This window comes from Pocillopora verrucosa, chromosome 7 (genome assembly GCF_036669915.1).
Source record: "Pocillopora verrucosa isolate sample1 chromosome 7, ASM3666991v2, whole genome shotgun sequence".
In the NCBI taxonomy this organism is placed as follows: domain Eukaryota; kingdom Metazoa; phylum Cnidaria; class Anthozoa; order Scleractinia; family Pocilloporidae; genus Pocillopora; species Pocillopora verrucosa.
Genome location: NC_089318.1, coordinates 494,953 through 513,419, shown reverse-complemented (window position 1 = coordinate 513,419; position 18,467 = coordinate 494,953). Strand labels below are relative to the sequence as shown.

At 39.2% G+C, this 18,467-nt stretch overlaps 2 protein-coding genes across 3 annotated transcripts; both read right to left on the bottom strand.

Annotated features, from left to right (window-relative positions):
* Positions 1 to 628: 628 nt before the first annotated feature.
* LOC131775181 (uncharacterized) lies at positions 629 to 2,553 on the bottom strand. The gene is made up of 2 exons (XM_059091274.2): positions 1,854 to 2,553; positions 629 to 1,638 (listed from the first exon to the last, which is right to left on the bottom strand). Exons 1-2 carry the CDS (start codon positions 2,551 to 2,553, stop codon positions 629 to 631), a joined length of 1,710 nt encoding a protein of 569 aa, XP_058947257.2.
* A 5,613-nt stretch (positions 2,554 to 8,166) lies between these two features.
* Positions 8,167 to 17,052, bottom strand: LOC136276721 (uncharacterized). 2 transcript variants are annotated; one of them, XM_059090545.2, is made up of 3 exons: positions 16,962 to 17,052; positions 10,113 to 10,831; positions 8,167 to 9,628 (listed from the first exon to the last, which is right to left on the bottom strand). In XM_059090545.2, exons 2-3 carry the CDS (start codon positions 10,810 to 10,812, stop codon positions 8,589 to 8,591), a joined length of 1,740 nt encoding a protein of 579 aa, XP_058946528.2. In that variant the 5' UTR covers positions 10,813 to 10,831; positions 16,962 to 17,052; the 3' UTR covers positions 8,167 to 8,588. The 2 variants fall into 2 exon arrangements, with proteins under 2 accessions (XP_058946528.2, XP_066026015.1); XM_066169918.1 differs by lacking the exon at positions 16,962 to 17,052 and adding an exon at positions 14,374 to 14,509.
* Between the last annotated feature and the right edge of the window lie 1,415 nt (positions 17,053 to 18,467).

Sequence of the window (18,467 nt, the reverse complement as noted above, 5' to 3'; positions counted from 1 at the left end):
CGACGAGGATATGACATCCGTAAGATGCTTTAAGACGTTACATTAAATTGTGGATTTGCTTGTTGATGAATGTACATACACAGAAACATTCACATGAGATGGAAATCAAGCGGTGGATAAGGTATTGAAACACATGGATAAAAATCACAAAACACAAGCTATTTTAAGCCCCTTTTATGTCAATCGCATGCATGTCGTTTGAGGGATACTTCAGTACCTAAAATGAACTTATAAAGTCACTGAGCGATGCATTTGGAATACATTTTACAAAGAACTCTACATTTATAAACTAATTGATCTTTTTATGAGACATTTTAAGTCTCGCCTTAGCAATTAATTTGGTCGAAACCTACTACTCGTTTTCAACAACGAATTTTCTAGATTCCATTTCTGGTTTCATTTTAGAGAAGAATTAGTGAATCAATGAAAATATTAAATTTATGTTGGACCGTAATTAAACATCAATACGGTATTTGTTGCATAGCGAAAGCCTTCAAGTAAGAATCCTAACACTGCTTATGACATATAATGAAATGATAAGTCTGAACCTTCTAAGAGTTAACCACTGTCAATAAAGTTCGAAGTTATAACTTGTTGATATTATGGGGCTGTGACTGTAGACTGCCTTTCAAAAGCTTTCTTTGGCCTGGATCTCATCTCGCATGGCGGGAATGATTCCCTTATTAAAGGCCACGTGTAACAACTCATCGACATCTTTGATGTTGGGATATTCACGCACCGCCCACTTGAGGTAAACCAGGAATTCATTCCAGTCGATGTACCCGTCATTATCCATGTTGATGGCTTGCAGGGCCTTCTGTGTGTCAGCGCACATGAAGCAACCAAAGTAGGGAGCCATGAACCCGTTGTAGAAAGAGCGGAACATTAGCTGATCGTCATTTGGTTTATCTTCCTCGATGTCCCACTCGTTCCACATACTGCGAACCTCTTCAATGAGATGTTGGGCGTGTAAACTCGTAACTTTCACTCGTTGAATCACTCGAGCCATGTTGGCCGTGAGTTTTCCTCCTGCGCGATCAAAAAGCAATGCTATACCTGCCTCGCTCATGTACTCTTCTTTCCTATTACCACTCAGGTCTTCAAGCATTTTTTCTTTCATAGCCCCAGCCATTTCCATCGTAAACTGCCTATCCTCACCAAATAGATCTATCAGCCTTTCCTGGATCATACGCTCGGAGGAAAGGGTGCTGATTCTCACCGGAGCCTCCACTCCAAAGAATGCCGCTAAGTCAAAGTCGGTTTCCCCAACGGTTCCACCTGCTATGCTTCCAAAGTCAAATGCTAAGTCCAGCGCCCTGTCGCCATAGATGACTTGCTTGGGATGGGGTGGAAGGCCAGTGGTGATCTTAGTCACGCTAGATGCAGCGTCCCTCAGGGCGGGGCAGTTGTAGCGTTTTAGGACCTTTTCGTTCCCCATTCGAACGAGGTTCATCAGCGTGACTGTAGAACATGCGTGACCAAGAGCAGCTCCCTCTTCACAAACGCTTGCCCAGATACCGTTAGCTCCGTTTATAAGGCATTCAAGCTGCACCATTTCTCCAAGAGCCCACTTCTTGTGAACATGGACGAAGAGGTTTCCATTGCTCCAACCGCGGGAGTCCATGATCTTTCGTACACCTGCGGCATACCATTAGATAAAAAAAAAATGATTTAAGAGAATGACACTGTTAACAAGTTTTCAAACTGTTTAAGAATTCAGAAAGGATAAGATGAAAATTCCAAGTGCTTTTAACAGTCCATTTACATATTTTGCTTTGAGCTTACAACAGCCTAACTTGCTTTCTCAGTTTCGGATTCCTACGTGACTGAAATTAGCTAGTATACCGCCTTACCAGCAGTCCAAGCTCCAACCTCCTCAGGCAAATACTTGCCTGTTGGCTCCTCAAAGATAATTCCAAAAGGACGTTCCGTAACAGGTAAAGATGCCATGAAGTTCACAACCTGTAAGAGTCGTTCCATTTCATAGACCATGGCGTCTGGAAAGTCTCTTAGATTTACCAGGATCTTGGCATCTGGGGACAGATATTTTCGGCTCCATTTGAATCTTTCAGTCAGCAGTAGGCACATGTCCTTCGTGGTGAATTTTTCCCAGTTGATACTTCTTATGGCCAAATCTATCTCTATGATAGGATTGATCAATCCCTGCTGTTGCATCTTTCTCAGACCCACAGGAATAGTTTTTGTGTCAGGAATACCTTGAGAGATCGACTCGATAAACTCACTGAATGCAAACAGGTTACCCAGGTCTTCTTTGCCTTCCTCACAATCACGGACGATCGCAGCGACCCAGTAGTCATCCACGCGTGTCATATGGGAATAGGCTGCCACAATCTTGAATTGGAATCCACACTTTCTGACTTCATCGTAAATCCTACGCTTGTTTTCCAATGTGTGCCCACGAAGCTGACCCACAGTGCTCTCACGAAGTGAGTTGTCTAGCACAATGAGGTCCAGGTCTTTCAGTCTGGCTCGTTTCTTTTTCTCTTTCGCAAGGTTATCATTAACATCTTTCATGATTTCTTTGAGTGACATGTTTTCGTAAAGTTAACCTGAAAAACGATATCACAGGAAAGCTGAACGAGCAGCAAAAAGTTTTCTTTGAAACTCCAAACGTTAAATTTTTGGATGCAGAGATGAATAAGGTATTAACACTGAAAGAGATGAGGATTTACCAATGAAACTGCTGTGAATTCGAATGAGTCAGTAGACATAAGAAATTTACAACAGCAAAGTGACCTAGATATGAGGATCTAAAGATCAAAGTTTAGTTACAATAGGAAGCTTGCAAAGTAAGAGTACATGCATGCGATGTTTTATAAAGCGTCTTTTTCTATGTAGAAGGAAAAAGATGAAGAGAGGGCATTATAACTTACCAAGAGATGACAAATGTAACCAGTCGATTTCTTTGTTAGCAGTCTTTACACAAACAGTGTCCGCTTATAAAGGAAAGTTCTGGACGATGAATGAAAAGGGATAACAAAAATGGTCACTTTATGTATGTCCAACAACAACGAGGCTCCCTATGATTGGCTGAGTGTTATCCTAATTTAATCTTTCTTTACATATTATCTGGGATGAATAAAAAAAGTCTTAACATATTTAAGATTGGATATGGCAGTGGCATTGTGGAAAAATAAACCATTGGAGAATATCTGGACATTTTTTTTAATATCTACTTTGGAAGTACCTTTGATTCGAATGAAATTTGGGGAATACGTTTCTAAGACTAGGAACAAGACCTGATTAGATATGTGTTATTGAGTTAATATAATTGCTTCAAAATGTGTTTTTTGGTAAAAATTTAAAAAAACCTCTTTATATTTAAAATAAGCTCTTTCAAGCTGCGTCATTTTTAATGACAGTTTCACACTTGATACCATTGTACTTCCTTTGTTGCTCGAGATCTTCAAGTTCTTCATTCCATCATAAAAGAAGGCTTTTTGAACAGCTGCCTAACGTCAAGAATTACAATTTTTCAATTATCATTTGTGATAATATCGCATTATCACCTGTAATATATAGCTCATTATCACCTGTAAAATATAAAGGCATCGTTGTTCAAACATAAGCAAAGGTAATTACAGGGTTTTCATCTTTGATTGTGTTGTATGCAAGCTATTGTCTTTTTTGCCTCAACTGAGCATGTTGCCATGGGAATGTTCAAATTTTATAATTTTTTTAATGATGTTTTCAATGGTCTATTGAAGCAGTGTTTCCTAGCTCATTTAAATATCAAAAGGTATATTTAAGATTATACAACACCCATTGGCGCATAGAAGCTTTTGTTCTCATAATTGCACAAAAAATATCCCGGCATCGTTTTTGAAAAACAGTCAAACAAAGTGATATGTTTTTTACCAAAATGAATGATATGGTTTTCAGTATTAATTGTGCATTACAGAAGCTATTGTGATGTAACTGCCATAATTTAGCAAGACGCCTTGAAAATTTTCAAATTTTATAACTTTTATTTAATGACATATTCAATCCTTTATTGAGCCAGTGTTCCTTGATACCTGTAATTCCAAAAGAATTCATTCGATGCACGTTTCTAAATAGAACGAAAAACAACTTTCAGGATCGCTTCTTTAAGGATGTTGTTCCTGGCATTTACAAATTACTTGCTTGTGAAAACAGAACAACAAAAGGGTTTACAAGCAAAAGCAAAAAGATCGTTACGAACTCGTCTGATGGATAGGACAGATTATCAGTACAGGTTAGCTCTGAGGAAGTTATCTCATTATGAAGGAAACAATTTATTTCTTAAGGCAGATGCTGAATATGATCAAAGTTAACCCTCTAAATCTATTGTGCTGTACAGAAGCCATTGTCATGTTGGTGCACCAATTGAGCACGTTACCATGGGAAAGTTCCAATTTTCATCTAATGATCCTTTCAACCGTTTTTTGAGTCAGTGAAAGGGTATATGTTAGATTAAAATAGATCTATTATCGCAAATAAGCTTTTGTTCTCAAAATCGCATGTAAAATATCACGACCGCGTTATTGTGAAACAAGTAAAAGAAATGATGTTGTGGTTTTGGTTTTCAAAAATTGTTGTTCTGTACGGAAGCCATTGTCACGTTACTGCCATAACTGAGCACGTTGCCATTGGAATTTTCCAATTTTCCAATTTTTATTTAATGAAATATTCAACCATTTAATGAGCCAGTGTTCTGTATAAAAAGGTATATCTTTGATTAAAATGACAACTATTGTCGCGTATACACTATTGTCCTGTTAATCGTCTGTAAAATATCAAGGCATCGTTATTGGAAAACAAGCAAACGATATGATAAGGTTTTCAAGGTCTTTGAATTATGTTAGAAAGTCCCACAAGAACATTTTGCAATGTTATCACATTAAGTATAGCAATATGTTGAATTGGATTTGATACACCGATTTTAAGGTGTGGCATCTGTTTAACATTTCTTGAAATAATTAACTAATCCTGGGCATCCTATTGGATGATCCAAGAGCTATGACGTAGAAAATCCAACTACCAATTTGATTTTAAAAACTTGTGGCACAGTCTTAGGTACTCCAGTTTTCTTTTAAAAGTACTTCGTTGGTAAAATTTCTTAGCATGTTTCGCTGCTAAAAACAAGTAAGTCAGTGTATTGAAATTTTACGCTTGCCCCATCACTTGTCTTGTATTTCACTCGTCTGTAAATTATTGATTCAAACGGCTCCTTTTACAACAGATGGGATCCAGATTTGTAGACTGATCCTTCTGTGCACATTATTCTTCATCTCTGGTTGTCTTGTTTTTGCTTTTGTTTTGTTTTTTCTCGTAAACTCCTTAGTTACTTAGCGAGGCATACTTTTCATCTGAGAAATGGTGTGAGGCATAAACTGTTACTTCGGAAAGATGAATGGAAGATTTGAATTGGGTATACACCTTATCGCACCAAGGTTTTCGGAGAGTGGAAAAGCCAAAAAAAAGGAAGAAAGCCAAATCGGAATTTATTAGCATAAAAAACCACCCTCTCGTTAAATGTTCGGAAGCCGAACAATTTTCGCAGAATTTTCACTAAAAAATTCTTTCAAAACTCTTGAGGGTGTCAGATATTGTTTAGCGTTTTAAGCGACTCCAAAAATTGAATAAAAAATTTATATGCTAATGTCTCTTACGCTATATTGTAATCAAATCAAGTAGGGGTTTTTTTCCTTTTGTCATTCTTCTTTAGGTGTAATTATAAGGTTTAAAAAAATACATTTTTTTCCGACCAACAACGAAATTAGCTTCGGTTTCCAAGGCTCTTTAGGTTCGGGTGCTAGTGGAAAGGTGTCATGTTATGTGTTATGAGGATATGTAGGTGTGCAGTGTCAAAGGTTTTTATCTTAGTCCCAGTCTTGCAGGCGTTCTTTTGCTTACCCTTTTTTCCCTAGCAAAATTATTGTTTTACTTTTATCTCATTCTTGTAATAAATGTAACGACCAGCGTCAGCTGGGAGTGAACAACCCAAAAGCTGGTACGTTTTGTTTTGGGAGTTTTACTTCTCTAGAAAAGAAATCAAAGTGAACAAAATACATTCTCAATTCGGTCGATTCAGCACAGTGACCGCCCAGAAAAAATAAACTTTGCAGATAAGTATAAAAAAAGATAGCAAAGAGAGTCTGTTTGAGTGTGTGTAACTGACAAGAGGATCGCAATGATTAGCTGAAAGTCAACAACATTCCCTTAAAGGTTAAGCTGAATGATAAAATCACCTGAAATTTTACTCAGGGTGTGTTTCTGTTCAGAAATTTAGAGAAAGAAAGGAGTAAGTTTGGATGATAAATCAATAACTTTATAAAAAACTGAAACCATGAAAAAATATCTGTACAGACACTTCACTTGATCTACCTTTAGTTTAACCATGCACTGCTCCACCTACTGGAAATTCAAAAAATAAAATGATAGTAGCGTCGTAGTAGCGTTGGGTGTCAGTGGCGTTCGTCTTCTTGAGTGTCAGTAATGTGCTGTTAAGTTTGCGTTGAAGCGCAGGAGTCGGGTCACGTTTGAGTTCTCTGTAAGTCTGTTTGACGTTAACTAGTGCGTCCATTTTGTTGTGATAGTCAGTCTTGTCCATGACAACAGTAACTCGTCCTTTGTCAGCTGGCATAATAACTATGTCCTTGTCGTTTCTCAGTCGTTTAAGAGCATGTTGTTCGTCTTTAGTCAAGTTGCTGTCATGTAGTGACGCTGATTGTATAGTGGAAGCAATTCTACTTCTGATGTTATCCTTAGTAGACTCAGGTAGCTCTCGTTGTCGAGACAGAGCCGCCTCAACACTAGATACAATAGCTTCGGTCGGTAACCGTTTTGGAGTAACTGAGTGTTTCAGTCCGCTTGACAGTACGCGAGTTTCATTCTTGTCTAAGGGACGGGAAGAGATGTTTCTTACCCAGTTGTCGTCCGGTTTACTTCGTCTCTGTTCTTTGTTGCGTAGAAGTCGTGTCAGTTTCTGTTGATGCCCAGTATGGGCACGTTCAGTCGCTTTGTTGACTCGTTTGTCGGCAATAGTCGTAATAGTGTCAAGCAATTCAGTAGGTACCAGTTGGTTCAGTTTGTCGTGTAGTTGTTGTCTTTTGTTATTGTAGCGTTTGAGTCTTCTGTGGCAATCATTTATCTGCGCTTTGACCAGTCGTCTGCAGGTGGCTTTGACGATCTGGATAGCCTCCTGTGTGACGAGGGACTTAAGTTTAAGCCCGACCGGAACAAGGCCGTGATCTTTACAGCGGTGATTAAACCAGAGTTGTTGTCATATTCGTCTGGCAGTGCTTACGTACGTGATGTAGTCGTTCGCAAGTCTTTCGCTCTGTCGTCCAAGTGAACGTAGTACAGTAAATGGTTTGAACCCGGGGATAACATGTAATAGTGTAGTTTGATCGTCCGGGTGAGTGTAGTCCTGAGAAGGACTGTTGTAGGTAGTGGTGACTGACGTTTCGACAACCTGAGCGGAAGTCATTATCAGAGTCAAGTGAAGACAACAACCTTTCACTTGACTCTGATGATGACTTCCGCTCAGGTTTTCGAAACGTCAGTCACCACTACCGACAACAGTCCTTTTCAGGATTACACCCACCCGGACGATCAAACTACACTATTACATGTTACCCCCGGGTTCAAACCATTTACTGTAAAAAACGTACTAATTAGATAATTCAACTGATTTCAGTCAGCTTTTTGTTCCCTAAGAACAATAAAGATGCATTGTTTGAATGCATTTCGTTTATTTCAAGACTTTCTTGCTTTAATCGTAATACCAAAATGAAATTGGGTATTACTTTCAATCTATGCACTTTCACCGGCTTTTCATTTGTTTGCTGACTCGCGCTTGGTCTTGGCTCATTTTCTATTGTAAGCTTTCCTTCTCATCCAAATGAAAACCATAAAATTGCAAATGGGAAGACAGATTTGCCACTCGTGTGTGAAAATAGAATTGTGAAGCTGAAAAATTTTAGAAAATGGCTGTTGATTCAGTTACAGCCTGTTGACATGACTCCACTGTAAGGCCCTCACAGAAACCTTTTCTTAGTCCTGTTTTTTTAGCATGTCACACCTTTGCCGCCCTTTCTCTAACAGGCCTCAATGGGCTGTTTTTAAACTTTAAAAACCTTGACTGAAAGTGGTCAGGGAGAGAATAGAAGGCTACCTGAATTTCTGATAATTACGTGAATCTTCGTTACTTTATTCTCTATAAAAGTATTGCATGAAAACAGTCGTCGTCTCTTCTACCGGGATAAACAAACATCCAATCCGTCTTTGAAGTGTTTTTATCATGATTTACCAGATACAGAAGTACCACTCACAATCACATATATTTCTTTAAATCGAGCCATACACCGGTGACTGGTACAGACGCGTGATTATGACCTTAAAATAAACCAGAACCTTAAGCCCTAACAACAAGTTTGTGAAGGAAATATCGCACCTACAGCTAAACTTATACCGATCAATTGACCATATTTCTAATGTTGACTAATAATTTATCAAAATAAACCCAATAGCGTGAATTGCAAGTTCAAGCATGGCAGTAGGTTTGGGATCAGGCAGTGAAAACGGAATGCCTGAATCATTTTTCATTTGGACTTGAACTTCTTTCCCTGACTTGCCTTCCCTTTTTTGCCAAGTACTTCATCTCGCATGGCGGGTATGATTCCCTTATTGAAGGCGACGCTTAACAGCTCATCGACATCTTTGATGTTGGGATATTCACGCATCGCCCACTTGAGATACACCAGGAATTCATTCCAGTCGATGTATCCATCATTATCCATGTTGATAGCTTGCAAGGCTTTCTGTGTGTCTTCGCACTTGAAGCATCCAAAGTAAGGCGCCATGAATCCGTTGTAGAAGGAGTAGAAAATCAGCTGATCGTCATCCGGTTGTCCTTCCCTGATGTCCCACGTGTTCCATATACTGCGAACCGCTGCAATTAGATGTTGGGCGTGTACACTCTTCACTTCGGCTTTTGCGATAACTTCTGACATCTTTGTGGTGAGTTTTCCTCCTGATCGATCAAACAACATGGCGATGCCGGCTGCACTCATATATTCTTCTTTAGTGTTGCCCGTCAGGTCTTCAATCATTTGTTTCTTCATTGCAGTAGCCATTGCCTCTGTAAACTGCCCATCCTTACCAAACAGATCTTCAAGCCTTTCCACGATCATACGCTCGGAGGCAAGTGTACTGATCCTCTCCGGGGATTCTTCTCCAAAGAACTCAGCCAGGTCAAAGTCAGTTTCCCCAACGGTTCCACCTGCTATGCTTCCAAAGTCAAATGCTAAATCCAGCGCCCTGTTGCCATAGATGACTTGCTTGGGATGGGGTGGAAGGCCAGTGGTGATCTTAGTCACATTAGATGCAGCATCCCTCAGGGCAGGGCAGTTGTAGCGTTTTAGGACCTTTTCGTTCCCCATTCGAACGAGGTTCATCAGCGTGACTGTAGAACATGCGTGACCAAGAGCAGCTCCTTCTTCACAAACGCTTGCCCAGATACCGTTAGCTCCGTTTATAAGGCATTCAAGCTGCACCATTTCTCCAAGAGCCCACTTCTTGTGAACATGAGCCAAGAGATGTCCAGAGGTCCACCCATGGTAATCCATGATCTTACGTATACCTCGATAATATGACAAATACCCAAGTTAGTATGAAAAGGTTAAATCACATCGCCATCCTAGTGATGTTGCGTAAGGAGATATTGGTAAGCAAGCCTTAACTTTTACAGCTGGAAAATCTTTAAAGCATGTTCTTACTTTAAACCTGATATGCTCCTTGGATAATTAAGCAATATCATCGCCAAGGACATTAAGACAGAAACAACAACAACAGTCAAAACAACAATAACAGCAACAACACGGACAACCAAAAGACTGATAAAATGAGAAAATTCTGTAGAGAAGTGTATTAACTGCATTGTGTTAACGTTACAATTTTGTTTGATGCATTGTTTGTTTCGAGCCCTGTGATCTCGTATTGATTAATGTTTGTCTCTGATATGACTCCACCTGTTTTTTTAACATGATCGTCTCTTGTCATCAGTGTCGGGACCAGAAGAAATATATCACATACAGGAGTGTCAACTATTTAGCGAGCAAGCTTACCAGCAGTCCAGGCGCCAACCTCCTCTGGTAAAAACTTGCCCGTTGGCTCCTCAAACATGATTCCAAAAGGACGCTCAGCTTCAGGCATGGACGCGATGTAGTCCACGAGACTGAACAGCCGCTCCATTTCATAGACCATGGCATCCGGAAAGTCTCGTAGATTCACCATGATCTTGGCATCTTGGGACAGATTTTTTCGGCTCCATTCGAATCTTTTGGTCAGCAGCGCGAAAATATCATCCTTGGTGAACTTTTCCCAGTTGATGCTTTTTATGGCCAAATCTATCTCTATGATAGGATTGATCAATCCCTGCTCTTGCATCTTTTTCAGACCCACTGGAATAGTTTTGGTGTCAGGAATACCCTGAGAGACCGAGTCGATAAACTCACTGAATGCAAATAGGTTACCCAGGTCTTCTTTGCCTTCTTCACATTCACGGACGATCTCATCGACCCAAAAGTCATCCACGCGTGGCATATGGGAATAGGCTGCCACAATCTTGAACTGGAATCTACACTTTCTGACTTCATCGTAAATCTTACGCTTATTTTCCAGTGTGTGCCCACGAAGCTGACCCACAGTGCTCTCACGAAGTGAGTTGTCTAGCACAATGAGGTCCAGGTCTCTCAGTCTGGCTCGCTTCTTTTTCTCTTGCTCGATGTTATCATTGACTTCCTGTATGAGGTCTTCAAATGGCATGTTGTGGCAGATCTAAATTCTTAAAGAAAAAGATAAGAAATAAGATTTTTAATTCCCACGATTAACATAAATATTCACCCAGCTTTATACCAATCTTCAAGAATTCTTTTATAAACAGAGCTGAACGGTATGAATGTGCGAGAGGACGTTTTGTGAAATACGAGGAGGCGAATCCCTTGCTTGGTTGGTGAGAACATGCATGGAATAACTTAACTGAAAACGAATTTTATGGTTGGTGTAACACCTAGATTCGTATTGGATTTTTGTTGACGTCAGTGTTGTTTTTCTTTATTATAAAGTCAGTTGATTAATCATACCTTTTTTTTATAGATGTTTATTCCTAAATAAGACAAAACAGTCAATGGACCGTGTGCCACTAAAAAGTGTGCAGTGAATAAACCATGATATCTTTTGCGTTCCACTGCAGTCACAATTGTATTTTCAGAGTCAGACTTACAATGCAATATGATTTATTAGTGTTATTCATAATGAACTTTAACAGCAAATACGTTATCTTTCCAACTCAAAACACTTTTGTTTTAGAGAGCAACAGTAGTTGCAGGTTGAAAAACCAAAATCATCAATAAGAGTTATGTTATTCCTGCCAAAAGACTACTTCGTCTTTTAGCAGGAATAACAGTGATATTAAAGCAAGTTTTAAACGGCAGAAAGGCCAGAAACTACAACGGACACACAGGATGTGAGTAAGTTTTATTGAATTTAGGTGAAAAATGTTCATAAAAGTTGAAACTAAAATTTTTATATTTTGAAATATTTCTCGTTGTAAATCGACCACATTTCGTTCCTCATAGTATTACTTATATCGTGTTCAAATTGTCAACGTTTTCTCTCGTAACTTAACACCGAGTCGCAACGGGTGACGCTTTCATGAATGAATCGTTGACTTTTTCTCGAGACGTGAGCTTAGGCCGCTTGTAAACTGACGAAGAAAAACGCTGACAAACATAACAAAATACATTAACGAGAAAAAAATATAGAACGAAATAAACAAATACGAATAACACGAAAAATAATTAGCAAGCGCTTATATCTTACATAACCTTAAGTGGAAGCTAAGTTAGGTAGACAAAGGTGATCATCGCTCCAGGTTTTCGATGCAGAAAGTTGCACCATTTTTTCTTACTGGGAAGAAATGTTTCTTTTGTTCGTGTCTGCCCTGTAACCCTTAGGGCCGTATTTGCAGACAGGATTCTTTTTTAAATTCTACAGAACAGTTGAAGGAGTATTCTCTTAGTGATAAAAACTAAACTGACCGAGCGAAGAGGAATCTGGAAAAAGAACCCTCGAATTAGTTAGACCTTTACTGAAACTAAACCATGACGAGCTTTGCGTCGGAAAAAAATTTTATGCAAATTAGCTGGCTGCACATTCAATGTGCAGCCAGCTAATTTGCATAAGTAATTCAAGCCAAGGTTCGACGCCTGTTGGTGGCATGAAGGTCTACGTAAGGTTACCTCCGACAAACCCTTCTTTATACAGGTCATGGTTTTTAACTTTTAAAGTCCAGAAACTGTGTTGATTAGATTATCCAGAATATACACATTGCTTCCAACTGATGGTCTCCTCGTTCGGCTTCAAGCTTCGGCGCAATGCAATTATTCTTATATATATAATGACCTTTTATGTGCGAAGGTTTCAGTTTGGAACGGCATTTTTAGCTTTTCCGAAGACATCAGTCTTCTCAAAATCGATCATCGGTATAGGAAAGATTAAGAATAACCCTCAGGTATACACTACCCAAGAGGGTATGCAAGAGATGTTTAATAATCCTCAGGTATACACTACCCAAGAGGGTATAGGAGAGATTAAGAATAACCCTCAGGTATACACTACCCAAGAGGGTATGCAAGAGATGAAAAATAACCCTCAGGTATACACTACCCAAGAGGGTATGCAAGAGATGAAAAATAACCCTCAGGTATACACTACCCAAGAGGGTATAGAAGAGATTAAAAATAACCCTCGGGTATACACTACCCAAGAGGGTATGTAAGAGATTAAAAATAACCCTCAGGTATACGCTACCCAAGAGGGTATAGAAGAGATTAAAAATAACCCTCAGGTATACACTACCCAAGAGGGTATGCAAGAGATTAAAATAACCCTCACGTATACACTACCCAAGAGGGTATAGAAGAGATTAAAACTAACCCTCAGGTATACGCTACCCAAGAGGGTATAGAAGAGATTAAAACTAACCCTCAGGTATACGCTACCCAAGAGGGTATAGAAGAGATTAAAAATAACCCTCAGGTATACACTACCCAAGAGGGTATGCAAGAGATTAAAATAACCCTCAGGTATACACTACCTAAAAGGGTATAGAAGAGATTAAAACTAACCCTCAGGTATACGCTTCCCAAGAGGGTATAGAAGAGATTAAAAATAACCCTCAGGTATACACTACCCAAGAGGGTATGCAAGAGATTAAAATAACCCTCAGGTATACACTACCCAAGAGGGTATGCAAGATATTAAAAATTAATCCTCAGGTATACACTACCCAAGAGGGTATGCAAGAGATTAAAATAACCCTCAGGTATACACTACCCAAGAGGGTATAGAAGAGATTAAAACTTACCCTCAGGTATACGCTACCCAAGAGGGTATAGAAGAGATTAAAAATAACCCTCAGGTATACACTACCCAAGAGGGTATGCAAGAGATTAAAATAACCCTCAGGTATACACTACCTAAAAGGGTATAGAAGAGATTAAAACTAACCCTCAGGTATACGCTTCCCAAGAGGGTATAGAAGAGATTAAAAATAACCCTCAGGTATACACTACCCAAGAGGGTATGCAAGAGATTAAAATAACCCTCAGGTATACACTACCCAAGAGGGTATGCAAGATATTAAAAATTAATCCTCAGGTATACACTACCCAAGAGGGTATGCAAGAGATTAAAATAACCCTCAGGTATACACTACCCAAGAGGGTATAGAAGAGATTAAAACTTACCCTCAGGTATACGCTACCCAAGAGGGTATAGAAGAGATTAAAAATAACCCTCAGGTATACACTACCCAAGAGGGTATGCAAGATATTAAAAATTAATCCTCAGGTATACACTACCCAAGAGGGTATGCAAGAGATTTAAATAACCCTCAGGTATACACTACCCAAGGGGGTACGCAAGAGATTAAAGGTAATCCTCAGGTATACACCAACCAAGAGGACATGAAAAAATTGAATTCACACTTATTTATATCAGGAGACCGCTCTTTGTTTGGACTCTTTTTTTTTTACTGAAATTTGAGGCATCCACCATTAACTTGTATAATTATTATCCTTTACTAGTTCCCGAATGTCTTTGTCAAGCACGGCTATTCTTGACTGACATCATTGCAATTTCCCATGATATTTCGACTGGAGGTGTTTCCCGGCTAAAGGGTACGGTCGAGGGCGATTTGATTTACCGCATCAATAACAGGATTATATTTTGAGACCTTGCCAATCAATCTGCTGGATTTCTCCCGGTCTGATTATTCCGGCACAGAGACCAATTGAAGATATAACATGCATGTTATTTGGTTACCTGGCGTTGAACGAACAGCCTTTGTTGGCACGCTTGAGACTTGCTGGCGGGACAGAACGTATTGTAGTCATCGCGGAATCGACGAAAAAATTCGTTCTTTGCAAAAGCTTTCGGCCTGATTTCACATTAACTTTTCGTTAGCACATACCAGGACTTTTTGGGGTCGAGATTGGATCCCGTAACTATAGAAAACTCTGCCGATCGATCGAAGACTTCAGCCTCCATGATAAGATCGCGCCAAGTGATTTTAATGCCAGATTTCTTGTGTTTTCGTAATTGAAATTCGAGCATAGATGCTGTATTGGTAACCGCACAGACACCTACCGACCGCAAACGTTGATGTAATTCTCTACACTGATGACAGAAATATAGCGCCTCCGTAGAATGCATGCTGCCATGCTGGCCAAAGCTCCTCATGATAGATCAGTAAAAAACAGTTTTTTATATAGTTCATGCTCTCAAGCGAAACGATAAACATGTTTAGGTTTCCAGGAGCATTTAACCACACGGGGTCCGTTGGAATTGGCTGCGGGGCAGCTCGTGGTTTGTTTTATAATGAACTGCATTCGGTTTCTGTGGTTTCTGTGGTCTCAAGATCTCGTTTGTGATTTGTTACAAGACAATCAACATTCCAGGTATATATTAGATGTTTACGGTTTTGCAAGTTTGACCATAATTCAGAGTTTTAGGGAGAATGCTATAATCTAAAATATCTAACAAAGTACAAACGGCGGGCTATAAAAGTATGAACCGGAGAACCCAAAAAAAAATTATCCGGGACTTTTACCCGACAATTCGCGGTACGAAAGACAAGGAAGATTTGCGTGTGTGATAGCTTTCGCTTAATGGCTACTGCTGTCGACCGATAACTAAAAGGGAAAGAACAAAAACGCTCTATTATTCGCAATAGAGCTATAGTTTAAGATCTTGAAAGGGGTTCATGAGGGAAAAGCCCCACTTCAAGTCGTGGGCAAGCGGCAGAACCAGTGAGCTATGACGCGAAGTAAAGCCGAAAACAGTCACGTTTAGGCTTAAAAATTATTAACTAGCACTCGTATGACTTTTCTCGTGCAGTTTGGGATCGTAAATTTTTCAGACTACAAATTAAACTCGCGCCACGGGCTCGTGCAATTTGGTTAGCTTTCGAATAATTTATTCGTGCTGATTTATCCTAACTTGCACTCGAAGTCATGTGATTACCTATTCAAACAACAGCCTTAGAATCTATTCACGTCATCAACTCAGTAAGTAAAAACTAATTATCTTAAAGTAATAGCCCAAAGGACGCAGCACCACAGTTTCTTTAGAAACTTGTCCCTTTTACTCACAGTTTAGACAGAGAGACTTAGCGCTATCGAATAACGATAGTTCAGATATTATTCGTTGGCGAGTTCATTATATAAATAGACGCTTTTAGCTGTTATGGCTCAAGTTTGCTTACGCTTCCCACCTTTTCAAACATCTGTCTCCTGAGACAATCAGAATTCTAAATCCTCCGCTATTCATATTTAAAGGAAATTACACAGAATACATACATAGTTTGGGTCTCGTCATAGAATCTTAGCTCAGGCATCATATTCCACTCATTTTCTGTGACGATTGAATTGTCTGCGAGTTTGCAATTGTTTTTGTTATCGCGTATGGTGATAGCTTTCGCGTGATAGCTTTCGCGTGATAGCTTTCGCTTAATAGTTACTGCTGTCGGCCGATACCCAACAGAGTTAGAACAAAAACGCTCTGTTATTCGCAACAGAGCTATGGTTTAAGAGCTTGAAGGGGGTTCATGAGTGAAAAGCCCGACTTCAAGGCATAGGTAAGCGGCAGAACCAGTGAGCCATGACGCGAAGTAAAGCCGAAAACAGTCAGGTTTTGGCTTAAAAATTATTAACTAGCACTCGTATGACTTTTCTCGTGCAATTTGAGATGGTAAATTTTTCAGACTACAAATTAAACTCGCGCTACGGGCTCGTGCAATTTGGTTAGCTTCTGAATAATTCACTCGTGTTGATTTATCCCAACTTGCACTCGAAATCATGTGATTATCTATTCAAACAACAACTCACGAGCAATTCACATTATCAACTCTGTTGGTAAAAACTAATTAGGTCCCGTTATAGAATCTCAGCTCTAGCTTCAAATTCCATTCATTTCCTGTGACGATTGAATTGTCTAATATTTGCGATTGCTTTTGTTAGCAGCGCAGATGGATTACTTCGTCCTGTATCGATCACGGTTGGTTGACCAAAAATTTTAACATCTGTACAAGCAGTTTTAGTTTCCTTCTTCGAGCCTGAGCGTTTACAAGCGTTATTTATATGACCGGTGAAAGCATTTGTTTAAAGCCAAATAATAGCACGAGTGAAAAATAAATGACATGAAAAGAGATTGGAAGCTACCACGAAGAGCTTCCACAACTGAATCACTTGTGTCCCTGCTTATAAACACCTAAATCAGCCAAATACAGTCAAATGCAATATTCGAAACTGAAACTGTTCCGGCTGATGAGGGGTAGGGAAAGGTGTTACTCTAACAAGACATTCAGAGGGTAGGAAGAAAGAGCTAAGAGAATTAAAAGGCTTTATACTTACCGGACTGTTCACTTTGCGTCAACCAGTTAAATCAGAGGCAAATGATGCTATGACAGGAAAAGTTTCCCAAGTAGCTATCAAAACGTGGAAAAAAAAACGTGGTCATTTTGACATTATGACAATAGGCTTAGCGTGGGCACGATTTGAAAAAAGGGAGGAGTTTTTAAACTCCTCCCTTTTTTCAAATCGTTAAAACACTTTTAGTGAGTGATCACTCACTAATAGTGTTAAACTCCTCCCTTTTTTCAAATCGTGCCCATTCGAAGCCTATTGTCATGGAGATGTGATTACCTCAAACTAACCCTTTACACTCTGTCAACAATAGCAATATTCTCCATACAGTTTTACATACATTTCATATGGTTCTAACAAGGAAAGTTTGTTAATAATCAAGAAATGTTAGGCTTTATGACACCGAAAGAAGCTCGGTAATCGAGCGCCGAAAAGCTCTGAACTTTTCGTTTCATTTGTGAAAGAGATGACGACGCAGCGTGAGATCAGCGTGATATCCTCTGCACCCAGCTCTCTGTTGTCTGTTGACTTTGCCTCCCGCGCCTACATGCTGTTTTGACAGGCCTTTTTATTTTTCCCTGTTATCAATTATTTTGCATTTCTTTGATAGCTATTCGAGAAACGTTTCCTGTCCTAGCGTCATTTGCTTCTGATTTAGGTGGCGATCTCTGTAAGAGCGGTCTGAGGCGTTCCGCATTGGAGAAAAGTTTTGCCTCAAACTTTGCCCATTAAACTATCTTTTGTGGTAAGTAAATAAAACCAAACTAGTTTCTGGAAATACGTTCAAATAAAAAATTCAGAGCTTTCAATAATCAAAGCTGAAAAAGGCCCTTATTTGACCTCTTGAGACATCGAAAATTTCAAAAGTTGACAAGCTCGCTCTCCGTTACACACTGCATGCAGCAAGAAAATCGTTTGCATTCCCAAATTTTGTGATATATGAGGGATTTGGAAAGCGTTTCAAATCTGATATGTGTTTATTCAGAAGTTCGCCATAATATATTTAAAAACACCCGTTAGACAGCTTTCTGAAATTGGTCAAAAGTACTCTTTCTTTCGTGGGTGATATTTCTCAAGTCCAGACCAGATCATCGAAAAATCCAGTTGATTTCTTCTAATAAGATATTCCAAAGCATTAATTTTTTTCGCCTTAGTGACTTTAAACTTGTGGTGATTTTGCTAGCGTGACAGCAGAATTATGCAAATTAGTCCGTTGAGCAAACTCCAACCGTTTATTTTGGTAGCCGCATAAATCTTAGATTTTAACCATTTAAAAAAGGAAAGATAGTAGGGCAGAGCTTTTACAACGCACTGATTGGTTTTATAAACATTTTAAAGGGCTAAATTCTAGCAAATGATTGTGTCTCGTGACAAAAAAAGTGAACAAAACGTACCGAATATCATTTTGATTAGCGTTCGGTCAACGTGTTAATGAGAAACTTTTTTTAAAAAATTAGTTTCTGTTCTTTTTATATTTGAGTTTATAGAGGATCT

What these genes read in the sequence shown, in the direction of transcription:
- LOC136276721 (XM_059090545.2), bottom strand. Translation starts at nt 10,812, where the DNA reads ATGCCATTTGAAGACCTCATACAGGAAGTCAATGATAACATCGAGCAA. An exon ending in GGTTGGCGCCTGGACTGCTG is followed by an intron (nt 9,629 to 10,112) that starts GTAAGCTTGCTC and finishes CATATTATCGAG; the next exon opens with GTATACGTAAGATCATGGAT.
- LOC131775181 (XM_059091274.2), bottom strand. Translation starts at nt 2,553, where the DNA reads ATGTCACTCAAAGAAATCATGAAAGATGTTAATGATAACCTTGCGAAA. An exon ending in GGTTGGAGCTTGGACTGCTG is followed by an intron (nt 1,639 to 1,853) that starts GTAAGGCGGTAT and finishes GGTATGCCGCAG; the next exon opens with GTGTACGAAAGATCATGGAC.